Source organism: Eurypyga helias, unplaced genomic scaffold (assembly GCF_000690775.1).
Source record: "Eurypyga helias isolate BGI_N326 unplaced genomic scaffold, ASM69077v1 scaffold11509, whole genome shotgun sequence".
In the NCBI taxonomy this organism is placed as follows: domain Eukaryota; kingdom Metazoa; phylum Chordata; class Aves; order Eurypygiformes; family Eurypygidae; genus Eurypyga; species Eurypyga helias.
Window position 1 is genome coordinate 1 of NW_010272869.1, and position 19,685 is coordinate 19,685.

The 19,685-nt window shown below is 44.8% G+C and overlaps 1 protein-coding gene across 1 annotated transcript in view; it reads left to right on the forward strand.

Annotated features, from left to right (window-relative positions):
* Positions 1–349: 349 nt before the first annotated feature.
* The window catches only part of GARS (glycyl-tRNA synthetase), a gene marked incomplete at its 5' end in the record, with an annotated part of 20,955 nt that continues 1,619 nt past the window's right edge, over positions 350–19,685 (forward strand). The window contains 14 exons of the mRNA XM_010159288.1: positions 350–526; positions 1,581–1,722; positions 2,718–2,806; positions 4,322–4,398; positions 6,324–6,469; positions 7,482–7,631; positions 9,190–9,352; positions 10,174–10,338; positions 12,957–13,064; positions 13,588–13,733; positions 14,328–14,413; positions 16,582–16,691; positions 18,262–18,355; positions 18,898–19,088. Of these exons, the coding sequence (XP_010157590.1) occupies positions 350–526; positions 1,581–1,722; positions 2,718–2,806; positions 4,322–4,398; positions 6,324–6,469; positions 7,482–7,631; positions 9,190–9,352; positions 10,174–10,338; positions 12,957–13,064; positions 13,588–13,733; positions 14,328–14,413; positions 16,582–16,691; positions 18,262–18,355; positions 18,898–19,088 (1,844 nt within the window). The remainder of the gene's footprint in view (positions 527–1,580; positions 1,723–2,717; positions 2,807–4,321; positions 4,399–6,323; positions 6,470–7,481; positions 7,632–9,189; positions 9,353–10,173; positions 10,339–12,956; positions 13,065–13,587; positions 13,734–14,327; positions 14,414–16,581; positions 16,692–18,261; positions 18,356–18,897; positions 19,089–19,685) is intronic.

Below are 19,685 nucleotides of genomic sequence, written 5' to 3' on the forward strand. Positions count from 1 at the left end.
ACACAGGTGCAGTATCAGAAATTGAGAACATCTTTGACTTGGTAAAAACAGTGCTTGACAACATCTAAAAACATTAGTGTTAACAATATTCTTCTCAGCACAGATCTGAAACAGCCTCCTCATACTAGCTACTGTGGAGAAAGCTAACTATCCCAACTAAAACCAGCACTCTACTTCAGACTTATTTGTCTGAAAGTTAGGGCAGGTGAGCCCACCTTGAGTGTCTGAAATGCTGCATTAAGACAATCATGTTTGTAATTTAGCGCTTGAATCTCGGAGTGACCTTTCCTCTTTGTAAAATGAGCATGTTGGCAGGATACTTTTGCTTCAAAATAGTCTTGATTCATAGTGGTGAATGGAGAGGGTTTGTCCTCCTGCCGGAAACTGGAGCTATTAACTGGTTTTGATATGCTTGAATTACAGGAGCTGGCCTTACAGCCCAAAGATGACATTGTGGACAGAGTTAAAATGGAAGACACCCTGAAAAGGAGGTTTTTCTATGATCAAGCCTTTTCTATTTATGGAGGTACAGATTTGAAGAAATTTACATTTTAATCCCTTTAGGCTAATGTTCTGGTCGTTCTAGCTGCGTGAAATGCTGTACTCTTGCAATGTTATATTAATGCAGCATAAAATAATTATTAAGTTGGCTTCGAACCTTCCTGCTTGCTGTGTAAGCCTTTCAAAAGCTTTCCCGTTTCTTCAAATTTTGGGTGGGGAGGGGGTTCTGTTTTGGTATTTTGCCTTCTGATTGCAAATGAGTGGACTGCAGATTGCAAGTTCTGAGCATCACCTTGCAGAAGATGGTTGCTTTGTAGCAGCATAGACTCTTGGCGTTTAAGGGGGTGATCAGCTTATTTCCTCGTAACCGTTCATCTCTGAACTTTCCTTGGCAAGATAATGCTCAGAACTGCTGTGAACTTTGGAACCTGTTACCTTAATGAGCTTTTATAATGAACTTTATTGAATAGGTGAATGAATTTCTGTTAAATCTCTTCAGATGGCTGATCTGAGCAGCTCTGGGGAGCAGCACAGTGCCTGTATGGTTACTGCTCTTTCACCTGGAATACTAAAATAGTCTTTATTGGCTTTTTCTTTTTTTTTGTCTTTGTGCCTAAACTACTGATTGGCAGATAGGCTTTATTACTGACAACAGCACATTGCTTTGGCACGTGCATTATCGCTTCTGTATTCAGATTGCTCCCACAAAACTGCACAAAATATAATCCATTGATGGAGGGGGGAGTGTGGCTTTTACACCTCTTGGGTGCAGGATTTATCAGTTTCAGCTTCTGTCACTACCTGTGGCCCCAGCGTGCACCGCAGCTGAACTGTATTGGTTAGTGTATAGGGCAGTGACTGTCTAGGTGCTTCATGGAGTTTACTTTCAGCCTTTGTCATGGGTCTCTACGTAAAGACCTCTCTACAGTAAGATACTCTGTTTAGCACAGAGAAGCTGATGCTCCTTGGGCTAAAACCGACTGATGGAAATGCTGCAAAGGGAGGACTTTTCCTCCAAACACACTGCAAGTTCATACAACCTCACGCTTCCCACAATCTTTACCTTTTTCTCTTTTCAGGTGTTAGTGGTCTGTATGACTTCGGGCCTGTTGGATGTGCTTTGAAGAACAACATCATCCAGGCATGGAGACAGCACTTTATTCAGGAAGAACAAATCCTGGAGATTGACTGTACCATGCTTACACCAGAGCCAGTTCTGAAGTAAATATGGGTCCTTTTTTCTGCAGCATATAATTTCTGGTCATAGTTGCTTTTTACAGTCTCCTGTAAAATTACCCACAGGTATCCTGAGACTGGGTCACCCAATTTCATACCCCACTGCAGTGCAAAATAATTAGATACCAGTGCACAGGTCAGTGTGAGAAGCTGTTGTTCCATAAATTAGGGAGAGCAGTGGGACTCGTGTCTGAGGGTCTTAAGGTCTCCTAGCAGTCCCATTAGGGAAAAAATTGTCATTATCCCTTTCTCTAAAAGATGAAGAAGACAAGGAAAAGGATTAGGTGACTTGCCTAAAGCTGGGACACCTGGGTCATGGTTTAGGACAGTGGCCAGGTGCCTTGACCATCCTCCTCTTTTCCGCAGAGGGATGGCAATATGCAGCATGTTAATTGAGCTCTGAACGACAATGATGCTTCTGTAGCCCTGGGAATTGAAGCCCTTTTTATCCACAGGCCAGGTAGAGGGACCACCTTACAGGGTGAGAGCATCGTTCAGACTCCGGACCCTTTCACCTCCACGTATCTCTGCTAAGCCTGCCCACACATTTGCTAAGTGTGTCAGGAGCTTTTGGAATTAGAGCCTTGAGCTGAGTCAACTGCATTACTTTGTATGGGTCATGGCATCACAGGTAGAAGGTTGTGTGGATCACTGCTATAAAGTGGTGGGAATCTGTCCACCTTGACTGCTGGTTACTCCTCACAACTGCATCTGCGTCACTTGAATCACGATGCAGTTCCTAAAGGCACCAAGTGTCATCTTAGTGACACATTTTAAGATTTAGAGGTATTGATACTTCTCACAGATCAGATTTGCTGTGCTTAATGGGAATGTATAATCTGAAGCAGGAGCGAGCCTGCAGTTCAGGCTCATGGTTTGAAGGACTTCTCTTTAATAATGGTCTGTCTGCTGGGATCACATGGTACCCAGGGCTGTCCGGTGGCAGCTTTCATGTTCCTTTTCTATATCATCTTTTCTAGGACTTCTGGCCATGTAGACAAGTTTGCCGACTTCATGGTGAAAGATGTGAAAAATGGGGAATGTTTTCGAGCTGATCACCTCTTAAAAGGTCTGGTTTTATTTCAAGGCTAGGTGGGCTTGGGGATTTCTTGCAGTGGTACAAACGTGGGAGAAGAATGTTTTTCTCAAGGAAGGCCAGTTGGTGTAGCCAGTCTTTCATACTTGTGTTTATAGTTCATTAATCCCATCATACCAAAGATCCTGTAAGTTCTCAGTTCCACCTACATGTTGTGTTAGTGGAGGTACAGAATCTCTAGTAAAAACGGTTGGGTCACTTTTTATAAAATCCTGTGTTATTGGGCCATAAAAGATTACTGTGTTGTCTAAGCTGAGGACTCCCTGTGTAACAAGGTTCCTGTTCTCTGCTGTGTTTTGGTCTTAGTTTTCTTGAATTTCACTTGCATTTTGTTCAGAACTGAGGAATGATTTTATGACGATGTAAGGGGACAGAGCGTGCTTTCCCTATGCAAGGATCTGTGACATGGCATCTCCTGACTTTCCTCTACCTTGGCACTCAGCTGGCTTTTGGGAATGCTTGAGACTTCAGGCATTTCCTGGGTGTGCAAAATCCTCACACTTCTTTCTGGTTATTGATTAAAGTTTGTTTAAAAAGAACAAACAAACCAAAAAAAAATCACATGAAGGAATCTTAGAAATAAGAAACCAGTTTGAAAACGTTATCCTGTGCAGCTCCATTGTGAAAGGAAGGATTGTTCTGCTCTAAGTGGGTTGTGCTCTCTAGTTTTCTAGCTGCCTTCTTGGAAGTTAAGTATGTAGAACAATCTAGTTTGGCATTAGAGCTGTTTTCATAATACTCAGTTAGAACTTGTGTTTTATTTAAAAAAATCCCAAAAACCAACCAAAGAGGCCCGTCTTGCTTTGTACATTTCTGCCTGCTTTGTGTATTGAACAGCATCATAAATGGGAATGTCCCTGTGTCTTCTGCAGCCCATCGCTGGTGAACAGCCACCTGCTGTTACTGTGACTAAAAAGTCAGATTGCTTTTTCCGAATGAGAGTGGGAAGTCTTGGCATCACTGTCTTGCCTTTGTGTCTCGTGGAGGATGATGTCCTTTAATGTGAAACTCAGTCTGACTCTACTGTACCAAGTCAATACGTGCTTCTGAGTGCATTTGGATAAAAGTAGCCTTGCTGGCTTGGGATCAGATATTGCTTTTAATTTCCAGTCTGCACAGAAAGAAAATAAGGAGAAAGGGACTACAAAGCCATTGCTTGGGTTTAGAGGAGTGAGTATTGGAAAGAAACTAAGCAAGGACCTGTTGTTTTCCCTGTGGCACATCAGTGCAGCTCCTCCGCTGTAGATCGATATTGCCCTGATGATGTTGAGTGGAGTTACCCTGACAGACACGAGCAAGACAGCTGGTGGACACACATGTATGGTCATGCTGGAGTGATGGGGTTGCTGTAGATCGATATTACCCTGATGATGTGAGTGGAGTTATCCTGACAGACATGAGCAAGACAGCTGGTGGACACACACGTATGGTCATGCTGGAGTGATGGGGTCGCAGCATAAACTCATGACGTGCTTTTCTTGCTTACAGCGCACCTGCAGAAGCTTATGTCTGACAAGAAATGCACAGCAGAGAAGAAGGCAGAAATGGAAAACGTTCTAACGCAGGTGGGTGCCTGCAGGAGGTGGCGAATGCTTGAGGGACGTGTGTGTAACAGAGGAAGTGCAATGCACCGAGTCCAGGGTGCATTCAGAGACACCAGTCCCTTCTGTGTCTCTGAAGGTACTCAGAAGTCTTTACTTCAGAGATACCTGTAGGCTGTACATGCTACTAAATACTGCAAAATTGCTGGTTAATTTTATCTCCATTCTGCTGTTTTGGAGAGTTATTACTGTTCTATTACCGTCTTCAATGGTAAGGCTGAAGCTCTGTCCTTGGAGCTGGTCTTCTCTGTTCTACCTCACACCCTGGCAAAAAGCCTGTTTGTTCTGAATCCTCCCCTTTACCCTCACTGTGGGATTATGATTCAGAGGAACAGAGACAGATGAGAAGTTTTCTCAGGGTTTTTCTGAACTGGCTTAGCACTGATTTGGTATGTTTTAAAGTTGTCTTGGCTTTGAAGCACTTGAGATTTGTTCCTGTCTCTCTAGCACCCCACATAGATTTGTCCTTTGTTTACCGTGAGAATAGTTGGTGCTCGAGGCTGACATTTCTGAGCAGCTGTACAGACATTTGCCTTTTTTAATTTGTTTTTCTTGCTTTGTTTTTAATGTTTCTCATGACTTCTAGGATAAATGCTTCCAGAGCCGTGCACAGAATGAATATTTCATATCTTCCAGAAAAAGTAACTTTGGGATTTTTTCAGTGTGTAGCATCACAGAGCAGCTGTCGTTAGTTTTCCACACTACAACACTGAACTTTGACTATCCCTCAGGAGAATCCCTCTATTAATAAACTCTTTTTATCTCCTGTCTTGAGTTTTCTGTGATATGTGAAGGATTAATCCTAGAAGCAGCTCATTTGGTTTTAAACTTGAGTGTTAAATCCTTGCTGTACTCTTAGGTATAGATCCTTGATGGTGCTTAAGTCTAGTGGTGCTAATACATTTAAATGAACATATGTAGTAATGCACGAAATTATTGCCCAGAGAAGCTGTGGATGCCCCATCCCTGGAAGTGTTCAAGGCCAGGCTGGACGAGGCTTTGAGCAACCTGGTCTAGTGGAAGGTGTCCCTGCCCATGGCAGGGGGGTTGGAAATAGATGATCTTTAAGGTCCCTTCCAACCCCAACCATTCTGTGATTCTATGAAAATAATGCCAGAAATTGCAGGTTTTGTGCGGTTAGGCTGGAGTTAGACCTGTGGTTTTAGTACTGCTTGATTCCCATCTCCCTGAGAAAGGTGAAGAACCTTTCCTCAAAAGAGTTGATGATATTGCACTTGTGAAAGAGTCCACTCATTACCACATTGTTTTCAGAGCAGATGGAAAATCTTTCACCCAGAATCCCTATGCCACAGATTTGATCTATTTAACTAAAAATGCAGAACAGCTCTGAAAGAGATCATCTAATGCATAGCTTGCATATTGTGTTTTGTGTAGCAGAAAAATGAGTGCAGACAAAGCACTGCAGAGATTTTAGCTTTCTTTTCTCTTACTGCTGTATTTTTTTTTCCTTCCCAACACACTACTCCGCATGTTTTAGCTGAAACTGTTCAAAAGAAGCTACTGGTGGGTGGTGATGCAGTCCCAATGACTTTCTGCTTTACACCCACTGTTGTGCTCAGTGCTTGCATTTCTCTTTAGACTTCAGACTTCCTGTGGTATGACTGAGTCGTGGACCCATATTACTTAAATGGGTTTGCAGATACACAGTATGTTCTTCTGTCATTGGTTCAAACTTTAGCTTGCTTGAAAATTTAAATTGAAAGGGAATATTTTGGGCGGGTGATTCAGAGCTGTGGATCATGCTCAGTAAAAGCTGAAAAGGACATGATTCAATCCTATTATAATATAATTCCTGTTACAATTCCTGATATAATTAATTCCTGTTCCTCTTTTCTAATTAAAATAATTCTTCTGTGTTTTGATATTAGTTGGACAATTATGGCCAGCAAGAACTTGCAGATCTCTTTGTGAACTACAATGTGAAATCACCTATCACTGGGAATGACCTGTCCCCTCCTGTTTCTTTCAATCTGATGTTCAAGACCTCCATTGGGCCTGGAGGAAACATGCCTGGGTGGGTACTAATCTTGTTCTGCTTACACTCTCCCTTCTTCATGCTCTGTATCACTTGGAAGAAAAATGAAGTCTCAAAAGGGCTGAAATAGGCAATTTCCTCTTGGGTAACCTTCCCCATGCAGTCCCAGTCTTCTCTGGCAGCTTAGCATTCCTTGTACTCTTGGTGAAAGGAGAAACAAGGAGCTGTTGCAGAATCACAATACGTGAAGCAGCAGCCTCTCTGGATCACAGCTGCACCCTTGGTGGTTGGAGTGGTTTCCATCAAGCCAGTTAACGTTGGGTCCCCAGTTGTCAGTGACCTTATGGCTATAGAAAACCTGCTTCAGTATACCTGTTTCAGGGTGATCCCATGATAGCATCACTTACTAGGTGTTTGTAGTTAGTCTGTGAGAATGTGGAGGCTATTGTCTTCAGCTGGGGTCTCCAAAACTAAAACTGAAACTCCTGTTGAAGAGTGGAGAAGATTCTTGCATGTGTTCTGGGGTGGGATCAGGGATACACGCTGTGTGTGTTCTCCAGTGGAGTACCTAAAATAGTCTGTGTAGGTGGTATTCTCTGTGGAAGTCTCAAATCACTGCAGGGGTTGAAGGGGCCTTACACTAAAGCCACTCACAGGTCGTGTAACAGCAGAGGGGTGGTCATGGTTCCTGCAAAATCCTTGTTTATAAGCAGCCTGGTACAGCTCAGGCCTACATAGCAAAGGCAAGGAGGGTACATACCTCTGTGATGCAACTGGCCACTCTATTTCATTCAAAATCTCATTCCATTCCATGCTTGCACCTCAAAAGCAGCCAAGTCATGCAGTTTACTTTTGGGACTGACTGTGGAGTGCTGTGTTTGGGCTGATGTTTGTGGTTTTGCTCTCAGTCTAATGCTTCATTGTTTTGTGTCTGGAGTTAAAAGACTGAAAACTACCACCTTTAAGTGTTGTAGTAACTGTGGTTTTCTTCCCTCACTAGTTTCCCCACCCATTTATCTTCCTGAATTTTCATCTCTCCATCTCCTTTCAGTTACCTGAGGCCAGAAACTGCACAGGGAATATTCCTCAACTTCAAACGTCTTCTGGAGTTTAATCAAGGCAAACTGCCTTTTGCTGCTGCCCAGATTGGAAATTCCTTCAGAAATGAAATCTCACCCCGCTCCGGCCTTATCAGAGTGAGGTACTACAGATTTCCTCTTACAACAGAAGGGTACCTGGAAGCAGGGAGCACCTCCTCTGTGTTCCAGTGTTTGTACCTGATTGTTTCACAGTAGTGCTTTCTTCCAGAGGACTCCTGATCATGTGCCTAGTGAGTCTAAGGGTTCCTGGGCAAAGACCTCATTTAGATAAGGTTTTAACTACAGAATTCTATCTAAGCCTGGCTGATGAGACGTGGGGTGTCTGAAATAGCTGTTGTATTAGGAGCACCTAGATTAAACTCAGTTGTACTAACAAAATTTGGCTTACATCATAATGTAAATGAAGCATATTAAAGGTAGCTGTGTTTTCTATGGCACATGCAGCTTGGTTTGTTTAATTATGTTCATGTGATTTACTTTAAAACTGATAAGTAGAATCAAAATGTGACTGACCTTGTAGCAGTATTTCCTTGTCTCAGAATTGCAGATTCTGCAGGTCAACTTACTACAGAGAGGAAGTTGGGAGATAACAGACTTGGGACGTGTGTTTGTGTCCCAAGATCTGTCAAGCAAGAGAGCTCCGGGTTACTGAGAGTTACTTTCAAAGCTTTCTATCTCAGGGCAAAAGCGATTATTGCATTTCATTAAGGATAGTACTTGTGTTTTAACTGACCTATTCTAAACAGAAGTCTCTTCTGTCTAATTTGGAACAAGAGGTCCCGTGCACAGTCAGTGTGGTTCTGTCGTGCACGCTGGCGGAATGGGTTGTAAACTTGGTAATTGATTAATATCATGCCATAAACACTGCTGAGAGGCAGTGGCATCATTAGCACTGAGGGAACTCACTGGAATTTTCTCAGTCCTCCTGTTCTTTTCCACATCTGGAAACAAGAACTTTCCTCATTGAAATGCATTTTTAGTCAAATATAAATTATATGCTTGTGGCACATTTATTGGAGACTGTGTTATTAGGCTGTCATAGCAAATTACATCCTGATGCCTGTGATTTAATGATTACCTAGAGCTTTCTTAAAGGTTATTGATAATAAGCTAATTCAGTGTAAAGTGATTTCAAGCAAGAAGACTTAGAATCGATGTGTGATGTAGATGTATTAAAGACAAGTTCTTAGAATGCACACCATGGCTGAACGTAGCACTGTCATTATCTCAAGAAATTATCCCCTGACTATTTGGGGTACCTCTAATATGAGTTAAGGCTACTGAGTTAATCAGTGGCTTAGTCTTCCCTGACCCTGTAGGAAATGTATACTTTTAATATGGGAATCACAACAGTCTGGAAAAATTCCAGAGCTCTTCTGAAAGTATTTCCAAAAGTAGTGTTCTCTGCTTGGAATCATAGCGATGATCATGGCCTGGAGACCTTTCGATGAATTCATAGAAAGTTTTATGAGGAATTTGAAAATGAACCTAAATCCAGTGTCAAGATTGGTTCATAGTCCAGTCTGTGCATTGTCTTGGCTCTGGGTTTGCGTGTTTTTAAACTACTGACTTGCTTGTGAGAAGCTAAAGCATAATCATTCGAGGGCCTGTGGCTAACACATGAAATATTTAATACACAGTCATTTGTGTTTCCCTTAGGGAATTCACCATGGCAGAAATAGAGCACTTTGTGGATCCCAGTGAGAAAAATCATCCCAAGTTTCAAAATGTGGCAGATCTCAATATCCTTCTGTACTCTTCCAAGGCCCAGGTCAGCGGGCAGTCCGCTCATGTAATGCGGCTGGGAGATGCTGTCCAGCAGGTAATGTTCCTCTTGCAGACACATGGAGCTTGCTCTTCTGAGTATTGCTCTCAGGGCTAAATTACTAACTGTGTTGGTGCCAGCTGGGGTTTACTCCCATCTCTGGGAGTCAATTCTCTTCAGTGAATCAGTGGGACTGAGATCCAAGCCTGGCCCTTGTTATCAGTAATTAAAGGCTGCAGGTAGTGCTGGGATATTGGTTAGAGGTTAAGCTTCACACTTAGCTAATGGGAGAGGAGCAGTAAGGAATACTAATACCTGCCAAAAGCTCAGCCGTGACTGGGAATGTAATATTCAGGCTGCATCAATACATGGCTGCCCTTTGGGCGTTCACTACCTGGTTCCCCATACATGCAAATTATGAATTACCAACCCCCTCCACCCAATCCCGCAAACCCCAAACAACACCCCCCAAAGCAGAAGAAAACCAACAGAAAGAACACCACCTCCCTGTTGCATTGCAGCTGTGAACTGTAGGGTACAGCTGTTGTGGAGTCCTGACCACAACTGTGGTTGCCACTGTTGGGATACCAGTGACTGCACTGTTGGATAGAGCAGGGTATTTTCAAGTAGGTGATCTTGAGAGACAGTTAGTGATGAGTCCTAGAGTAATAACAACTTACTGTTTTGTTCAGGTGTCACTAGTTAGATTTGAAAATGTAATAATTTCAGGGGAGACATAGTACTTTACCACAGGCAGCTGCAAGAAGTTGTGTCTGTAATGTGTCAGGTTGTCTACATAAGTACAACAAATCATGACTCTGCTTCCTCAGGAATTAACATCTGTGGGTTTTTTTTCTTCTCGCTTTTTCCCTTTCCAGGGTGTGATCAATAACTCCGTTCTCGGTTACTTCATTGGCAGAATCTACCTCTTCCTTACAAAGGTTGGTGTATCCCCAGAGAAGCTGCGCTTCCGACAGCATATGGAGAATGAGATGGCTCATTACGCCTGTGACTGCTGGGATGCAGAGTCCAAAACCTCGTATGTAAGTGGCAAAGTGAAACAGCAAGTGGCACTCCCTTTCAGATCTGTTGATAGTGCAGCAAGGGGCTCTGTTTTACTTCTTATTTTTTAACACTAGGGCCATGAGTATGCTGTTTTGGTCCAGCCCCACGTTGGTATGAACACATTGCAGGGGAAATACTCTGAATCCAGGACTGAGAAGGGGATGGGTCAGCTCCCTGCAGTGGGCTTGCACAAAGTTGATGAACTGTTCGGACTTGTTTGTAAGTCCATGCTTCAGACTCCTTTGGTGGAGCTTGAAGTTGCCCGTGGACATTGTGCTGGCTGAATTTCATCTGGAATTAAAGGAAAAGTCCTGGTGCTTTCCAAAGACAATAACCCCTGTAACAGCAGTGGGGAAGGATTTGTTTTGCTGGAGGTGGTGTTATTCCAGGGAAGATCTATTCCTGCTAGAATGCTAGCTTTTCCTTTCCCACTTCCAAGCTGGAGAAACCAGAATTCACTCCTGCCAGTTCAGACAGCTGCTGCTGGGACAAAAATTTTCTGAGGTTTTTTTTTATCTTCCTGCTGTGTCACTAGGAGCTTTTCAGTTCAACCCTTGTTGGGTGCTTTGTTTTTCTCTTACACTGTTGGCTGAGTTTTGAAAAATGTGTCTTCTGTCAGGTAAACCAGCCGCAGGTAGTTAGAGGCAAGGCTCTTAGACTCACTTGAGATTCTCTTGGAGAACTTTCAGCCTCTTCAGTATATCTGAGCCAAGTATATCAGCTGGAATGATAGCTTCAGAAAAAATGTATTAGAAGGCATAGTAAGTAGACTGTATTGATTATGAAGTTATTCCCCTCTTTACGGATACAGAATCTACTTTTTAGTAGATAAAATAAATACAGAATAAATTTTAAAAAGCCATTTCATTATTTTTCCTCTTGTGTGTAGTGAAACACATGTTCTCCTGCCTGGTTAGCCTTTCCAAGGAGTCTAGGGTATGTGTACATTCCAGAAAATATCTAGAGAACACTGTGTGGTCTAGTTGCTGTAAAGGATTGAAAGTTTGAAGGGATTTTGCTGAGGTCTGTGGGGTAGGCTGTGACACTGCAGTGACCCGTGCATGAGTAGTCTCCACCCACAGTCCTCACCCATTTGATAGCCAAACTGTGGCATGCTCAGCCCAGAGGTGTCCACATGGGAATGGGTCAAGGCTTCAGATGGTTCAGCCAGACTTATTTATGGGCAGGGGCAACCTCCTGCAGCCTAGGGCTCAGGAGGTTGTGTGTTGTGGGTGTGTTTGTTCAGGTTTGGTTTTGTTTGTTTTTTTGTTTTGAGGTGTTGTGTGTTCTGGTTCTTTTTTCCCTCTCACTTTTAAGGAGCTGAAACAGGGTTATCACCAGTGATGTTTCATTACAGCTGGTTTGAGCAATAGCAGCCAGTAAAATTCCACCAAAGTTAAGGAAAAAAAAAGTTCCTGCAGCTTGGTGAGGGATTTGTTGTCATATAGAGCAGACCTGTAGAAATGATTGAAGGAACGGTTTCCTCTCAGTGGGGATAGCTGAATTCCATAAGTTCACAGTCTGTCTTCCCAGCTGGCCCAAAGCAGGCTGGACATGTGTGGCTCACACCACGTAAATAAGATGAAGAAACTGTGCAAACCTTGTCAGGACAACACTCACAGAGCAGTATGTCCAGCAGCCGAACCCAGAGGTGAAGAGGGCAATCCCAGGAGCATGGGAAAACCACCTTGTGAGCTAGGGTCATGCTTTGGTTGGCACTTAACTGACCAACTTGCAGCACTCAGTAGTAAGAAGTTAACTGCACTGAATGGTTTAAAAAGTTATTATGTCAACTTTCCAAGAAGTAGCCTAATGGCTTAATTTGTGTAAAAATTCCCCAAGATGTTCTGGAATACTGTGGGTTTTAACAGCACTGGGATTTCTTTTGTTCACATACCTCTCCTGACAACCTGCTATATCACTGCAGACTGGAAAACCACGTAGCATCTGGCTGCCTGTGTGTCCGTGCTGATGTGACAAAGGGAACAGAAAGCAGTTGATCTGCCTTTTCTTATATGGGATTGTCTTAGGAAATCCAGGTGGTGGTTGTATTTGCTGCTGGAAGGCTTCATCATTTCCGTGTGTGTGAATGGTTTGAGATTCCTCCTTGCCAGACATGCTGAAATGTTGACAGTAGTGCTTCCCTTGCGTGTTATCTGTGTCTTACTAGCGCATAAGCCAGGCTTTTGGCCGTTCTTACGTGGCTGGTTGCCTGCTGTCTATTCCGTACTTGCTGAGTGGTAAAGCCCCGAAGGCGTGATGTCTCTGTGTGCCTATAGCATGGGAGTGATAGGAGTGTGTGCTCTGGCCCCAGCCCCAAGCTGTTGGCACAGTGCTGTGTTCTGCCAAGCCATGTGGAAAACCTGGCCCTGAACACAGGCACTGGTTAGATAACTGATCGTTTCCTCTGGAAACAAATGGAATCATTCAAATGAAGGGCAACTAGTGAGTGAGGGCTGCTTATTGTAACAGAGCTAATTATGTAGAAAAAAACAGCCATGGGAGCAGGGAGGGCTTAAGGCTGAATAAACATATTTGATGGTTAAGTGGACAAAAAAAGTGAGTTGCTGAAAGCTTCCTCTTTTTGTTTTTTCAGGGTTGGATTGAGATTGTTGGCTGTGCTGATCGTTCCTGCTATGACCTCTCCTGCCATGCCCGTGCCACCAAAGTCCCTCTTATAGCTGAGAAGCCTCTCAAAGAACCTATATCCTTTCAGAATACACCAGATTATCTTGAAAAGTGATTTGACAGTGAGATGTCTTGGAGAGCTGTGCAGCTCCGTTTTAAGTTACGTATGTAAATTTAACAGGGAAACCTAGAGCTACAGACCAGCATGACTTTGGGAAGTAACCTGCGAAGAGTTGGGCATGTGGGTGACTTTACTCACGTGGGCAAAGGGGATTTACTACTTTGCTTGCGTTTTTTTAGCTTAATGCTACTCTCTTGACTGTGAAGCATGATTTAAATGTGAATGTGGGGTTACTATCCCATGTTGCTCCATGTCATTCCATGGTTTTGCTGCTAGCTGCACTTGTAAAACAGGTTGTGTTCTTTCAAATTTTGTGACCTGCCCTACAGTATTTTTCATTGTTCCTTTCCTCCCTTGGAGGGAAGTTCCTTTATCCAGTAGCAGAGGAGATTTTTGTGTTGTGTAGCAATTAGCTTTTACACAGCAAAAGAACCACGCCCTGCTTTCTGTCACTTCAAACTCCTTAACTGCTCTGTACAGAACAGTAAACATTGTTCAGTTTGAGGCAAATAAGGGAGCCATTGGCAAAGCTTATAAGAAGGATGCAAAGGTGGTGATGGAATACCTTTCCATGTGTGATGAGTGTTACATTGCAGAGATGGAGCAGCTGCTCAGCGAGAAAGGGTGAGCTGGCTGTGTGTGTGTGGTACCCTTCTCTGACACCCCTGAGGGTCCCAAAGTGCTGCTGGATTAACTTGAGGCACCTTGAGTTCACAAGGAGCAAGCTAAAGTAGCTAGAAGACCATAATGTCAGAAGCTTTAGAAATAAGCATTAGAATAACCACGCTGTATCCTCCCCTTTGCTTGCTGTCTGAAAATGCACAGTACCTTCCGACACAGCCCAGTTTTCATGAGGAGTCCGTGCACTCAAGATGCACGGTCTGCAGCCAGTGCCTGTTTTGTGTCTCCCATTTTTTTTCTTTTGATGTATATTCTCCACCCTGAGATTCTTCCATTTCCTAATTGAGTTTGCTTCAGGCTGTTCACCACAACTAAGTTCACTGTGATTATGAAGATGCTTGCTTTTAATGTAGATGTAGTAATTTTATTATTAACGTAAATTTATTTTAATGGGTATGCTGCATGTTTCTTTGATTGCTGGGATTTGCCCTGGCTTCTATCATCCCACTTTAAAAGTCAGCCAACTGATGCAATTAAGGAAATACAACTTGTTTATTTATTGCTGTAGATTTTAAGTGACTTCTTTTTCCTTTGCAGGGAATTCACTGTTGAAACTGAAGGGAAAACTTTTCAGTTAACAAAGGACATGGTTACTGTGAAGAGATTTCAGAAAACATTACATGGTAAATTTGTATCTTTGTTGTTTGATCATCAAAAATAAGAGGCACATCAGGATACACTTTGAACATGGACTTTTAGTTGCATTGTCCTGTTATTATTGTACACTGGCACAGGAAAGATTCCAAATGTTATTTGCTTGAAACTGGAGTTGGAAAGCTTTCACACAGCAGTGGGATTTTGGTGACTGTTGATGAAGGCCTGTCTCCCTGCTTCTCCTCTGCTCTGTTCAGTAACCTGTTGAATGGACTTCGGGTGGCATACTTTATTCATGCTGCTTCAGGTGTGTGTTCTGGGATTTCTAAGGTCCCATGTGGTGCTAAGATCCAGCTGCTGTAAGGATGGAGGAGCTGGGGACAGTGCACCAGCTTTGGGAGCGTTCATCTTCAAGTCCATTGCAGTGTAGCAGGTGGGTTGTGCAGTCCATTGGTAGGGCTGCAGGCAGATCTCTGCTCAGAGCTTCTATTGTCACTCCACTGCCTGGAATCAAGTCTTCCAGCATCTGCCAGCTCGCCAGGCTGCCGTGCTGACCAGGCTCTTTAAGCTGACAGGTCCAGGCAGTTCCTCTGGTACTCAGTCATCACATCAGCTTTGGTTAGTGACTGCATCTCCACAGGGTTTTGTCCCCGTGTGGGAGATGGGGCTGAGAAGGTAACTTTCCAAAATGTGTGGATTCATTTCCTCAGAGAAGTCTTGTCTTTCCAGCCAGCTCTGTAAGCACCTCACCCAAGGTCGTTCGGGAAGTCTTTGATAGAGCTGCAGGCTGAGGTAGACTTTTCTCCAGTTCATACTGTAACTAGAGGATCATCCTGCCCTAGGTTGGAACAGGAACGCTCCTAGGAAGGAGTAGAGCAACGTGTAGCATGTGCAGAATACATCTGTTCTGGCAGCAGCTGAGCCTTTGGGGTGTCCAGGGGTCTTTCACTTGGCACGTGCTGCTGCTGTGCCAGGCTTGGCTTTGTCACAGCGTCAGAGACAGAGCTGTAACTGTTAGTGATTGTGGTATTGCTGGGGGGGCAGCAAGTAGAATCCCAGCTGGTGGGTTTCCTTTACATTCGTACATCTGTACGAGTCTGGCTGCTGTCTGCAGGCAGGAGACAAAGCTTATGGTTTCCCTCTCTCTTGTCTTGAAAACTGGTTGGTCAATGCAGAAATAAACCAAAACCATCCTTCTGGAAGGTAAAGTCCCACCCCAGGTTAGGTGCCTCATGGAGGAGGATTGGCTCTCTAGGCGTATAGAGTGGGAGGTCGGTCTGGGTGCGGTGCTGGAAAGCTGGATTCTGTTCTTGATTTTCAGAAGCAGCTGATGCCTAGAATTGTTGTTTCTTCTCTATTTGCTATCCGAGTCTTTTCTAAAGAGCTGCACTGTCTGCACAGGGCAGCTGTTCACTGAGCTCCTTTCATACATGGAGTGGGGACGGAGGAAAAAGCCTCTGACAGACGTGTGGCAAGGATTGGAGAGAGTGACGGGTGTGTAACAACGGAGCACAGCACGTCTTCTGAGCAGTGTTGCAAACACGAGTTGATCCCCACTCGTGATACATTGCAGGGGGATGGAGAATAGGGAGGTTAGCAGCATGGAGGCAGACAGCTGGATGATTCAAGAATACAGGGGGAACCTTTGCTGGAATTTGAGTCTGATCTGAAGCTCCACGCTCCTCTGCTCACGCTGCTGGATACTGAGGCTCTACACTCCACAAAAGAGGGCCAGAGGTTGAGCGTTACCCTGCCATCATCCAGGCTGTATGACTGTTAGTATGTTCCCTGGCACAGTTTTGGTCTATGCCAAAGCAGCACTCTCCCAGACAACGCCTGGATGTAGCTTGTGGCTTGGTGTGGAGCAGGGACTGTTCCCAGGGAACAGTTTGGATGAGGCTTCGGTGTTGTGAAGTGGAAGAGTGTTTTTCTGGACAGATGCAAGTTGTGCCGTGCTATTTGCTCTCAGGGCCAGAGAGGGGGCCCTGACTTATTTACAGGTGAAATACATTCTGTATGTGGATTAAGTCCAAATCCCTACTTCAGGTGCTTGTATTTAGAGAAGTGTTTAACCTTTTATTTCCATGTGCTCAGCTACGTGTCATCAGAACTGAGCAGAAAGGCAGCTCCAGTAAACACATCTTTTTTTGTGTGTACATCTTTTTTTAATGACGATATGGATTCTTTTGTATTCCAGTGGAAGAAATCATCCCAAATGTAATTGAACCCTCATTTGGTATTGGAAGGATCATGTATACAGTGTTTGAACACACATTCCACATCCGGGAAGGAGACGAGCAAAGAACGGTGAGCTTTCCTGTGGCTGGGCCTCAGCTTAAAACCAGCTGCAAGCGTTTGCCTTTGCCTAACATCCAGGGGAAGGACTGAAATAAGACTGCATAATACGCAGTAGAGATGAGAAAACCCAGGTGGGCTGTTGAATTGCTGCTGTTGCCAGTGTATGTGTCACTTACACGTGCACGGTGAGAGCGTTCCGGGGCTCTGTGTGCTGCTGTTGGCTGCTGTTGCCAGTGTACGTGTCACTTACACGTGCACAGTGAGAGCGTTCCGGGGCTCTGTGTGCATGAGGCTCTCATTGTATTACTGGCAAGGGGCTGAGAAATTCCTCCTCCTGGACTCACACTTGGCGGTGTCCCATCATTCAGAGAAAGGCATCTCTTCAGTGTTTTATTTCCTCTGTTTTCTGCTTTTCCTGGAGCTGCTGTTGCCAGTGTACGTGTCACTTACACGTGCACAGTGAGAGCGTTCCGGGGCTCTGTGTGCATGAGGCTCTCATTGTATTACTGGCAAGGGGCTGAGAAATTCCTCCTCCTGGACTCACACTTGGCGGTGTCCCATCATTCAGAGAAAGGCATCTCTTCAGTGTTTTATTTCCTCTGTTTTCTGCTTTTCCTGGAATCATAGTTCTGTACAGCAAGATGGACAATAGACTAACTGTTTCCTCAGTCGCCCATGAAATTCAACCTTCTCTGATTCTGCACTTCCCTAAAATCTTGGCCTGAAACTTTGCTGTAGCAGGGGCCGGAGGGAAGCGTGTTACATACAGACAGACAGCCTGTTCCAGCCAGTGCCCAAACTGTGATGCTCTGTACCACTGCCAGCGGCCCCAGCAATGGGGAGCTGGCTGTAAACTTGATGCTGGTTCCTGTTTGCTGTTTCTGGCTGCTAGACTGTTTGTAGAACAGCAAAAATAACAGCGCTCCTTAGTGCTTCTGGTTGCCACAGGATGCGATACAGTTATGAGTGGGGGGAGCAGGGTTCAGGAGCCCAGAGTTAGGACACAATTGACTTTCAGTCACAAACTGCTCATGAACTCTAAAATATTGAACTTACCTTCCTTCTAGTCCCCATTTACTTTCTGTGTAGCCTGGGCTGCTCTGTATTATGGTACGTCTCAATTGCATCACTTCTGTACCCTTACAGGCCTTGCAGGAAAGATGTTTGTTTGTTTGTTTTCCCCTCCTTTGGCACATTTTTTTTTTCTGAGGGTGTCTGTGGAAGGTTCTGCAAACATGAGCTGCGTATACTCCGTGTGTGTGTAGTCTCTGGGTGTCAAACAGGGAGTGAGATAATTGTGAGAACTCTTCCCTTTAGATTGTTCATAAGACTCAATCTCCCAGTAAGACCCCTCTACCCTTCATTTTTCTTTAATTCAGATTCATTTCCTTCAGGGAGGGCTCTGGTAGACCTCTTCAGGTGGGAGGTGGTGGGAAGCGGGAGTGGGGGACAGCTGGAGAAAACCCATCTGGCTGCAGCTGTGTGAGGTGTTAGGTCAGTCAAAGCATACTGTTACCTCCTAAGCATCAGACCTAACCATGAAACTTGTATTTATTGTTGTTTTTCTTTTTTTCCTTAGTTCTTCAGCTTCCCAGCTGTTGTAGCACCGTTCAAGTGTTCCGTTCTTCCTCTAAGCCAGAATCAGGAATTCATGCCTTTTGTCAAGGATTTATGTAAGTGTATTAAGCACTGTGGCTCCCATGGCGATGTGCACTGGGAAGAGAGGTTTCTTCCTCAGTGCTGTAGGGAGAAAATTCTGTCCAAATGCCCACTGCTACGATCAAAAAGTGACTATATGAAGGGTAGGAACACGGGCTGCGTGTCAGACAGTGCCTTTTGCTGTCAGCACAGTTCTGCTTTGGACCTCGCCCCACCCGTGCTGGACATAGCTCTGCACACACGTCGGGCTGGTGTGTCTGAGTTAACGCAGAGTTGTGGGGCTGTACTGACAGGCAAAAGAAGGTGTCGACTTTGCTCCTTGAGTGATGTGGAGAGCTGTGAGAGCAGGGTGTACATGTGAGCTTGTAGTCTTGGCTGGGACTGGAATGTTGGACCTTCTATCAAAAATGAGGGGGTCTGATGCTGCTTGAAGCCAGGACGTGTAGTACTTCACTTCAGGTAGTGCCATGAGGATGTGGGAGGTCACTGCTAAGAACACGTTGCCCGCTGAGTATGTAAGGAGTCCCGGTGATTCCCTCTTCTCTGCTTCCTGCAGCTGAAGCACTCACCAGGAACGGCATCTCTCACAAGGTGGATGATTCCTCGGGATCCATCGGCCGGCGCTATGCCAGGACTGACGAGATTGGCGTGGCCTTCGGGATCACGATCGACTTCGACACCGTTAACCGGACGCCTCACACTGCCACCCTGAGAGACCGCGACTCGATGCGCCAGATCCGAGCCGAGGTAAAGGGCAGGCAGGTTTGGCTGCTGGCAGAGCCAAGTCTTGTTTGTTACGGGCTAGGGGAGAGCATTAGCTCTTATTTCTGCTCCAGCAACGACTCCGGACATTGCTGTTGTAGGCAATTTAGCTATTCTGAGAAATCCCCAGGGAAGAGATACCGGTCAGACAGAAGATGCTGGCCCTGCTGCTAAAGTGAGGAGAGGCTTTTGTTTTCCTGGGGTGCAGAGATGTTGATCATACTTGAAAGCCATGCCTTGTGCTGATTGCACTGCTCTTTGGAGAGCCTCATTCCAAGTGAAGGCTGATGAGTAAATGCATTTGCTGGGTTGTGCCTGGCTTTCAAAGGCAGGGCTCCTCTGAATCCACAGACCCCAAAAGGCAGATCGTAGAATCACAGAATGGTTTGGGTTGGAAGGGACCTTAAAGATCCCCTAGTTCCCACCCTCCTGACGTGGGCAGGGGCACCTTGCCCATGACATTTGCCTACTCCTGGCTGGCAGACCACAGCACAGACATAGACACAGGCTGAGAGAGTTGGGCTTGTTCAGCCTGGAGAAGGGAAGGCTCCCGGGAGAACTTATAGCACCCTCCCCTGCCCG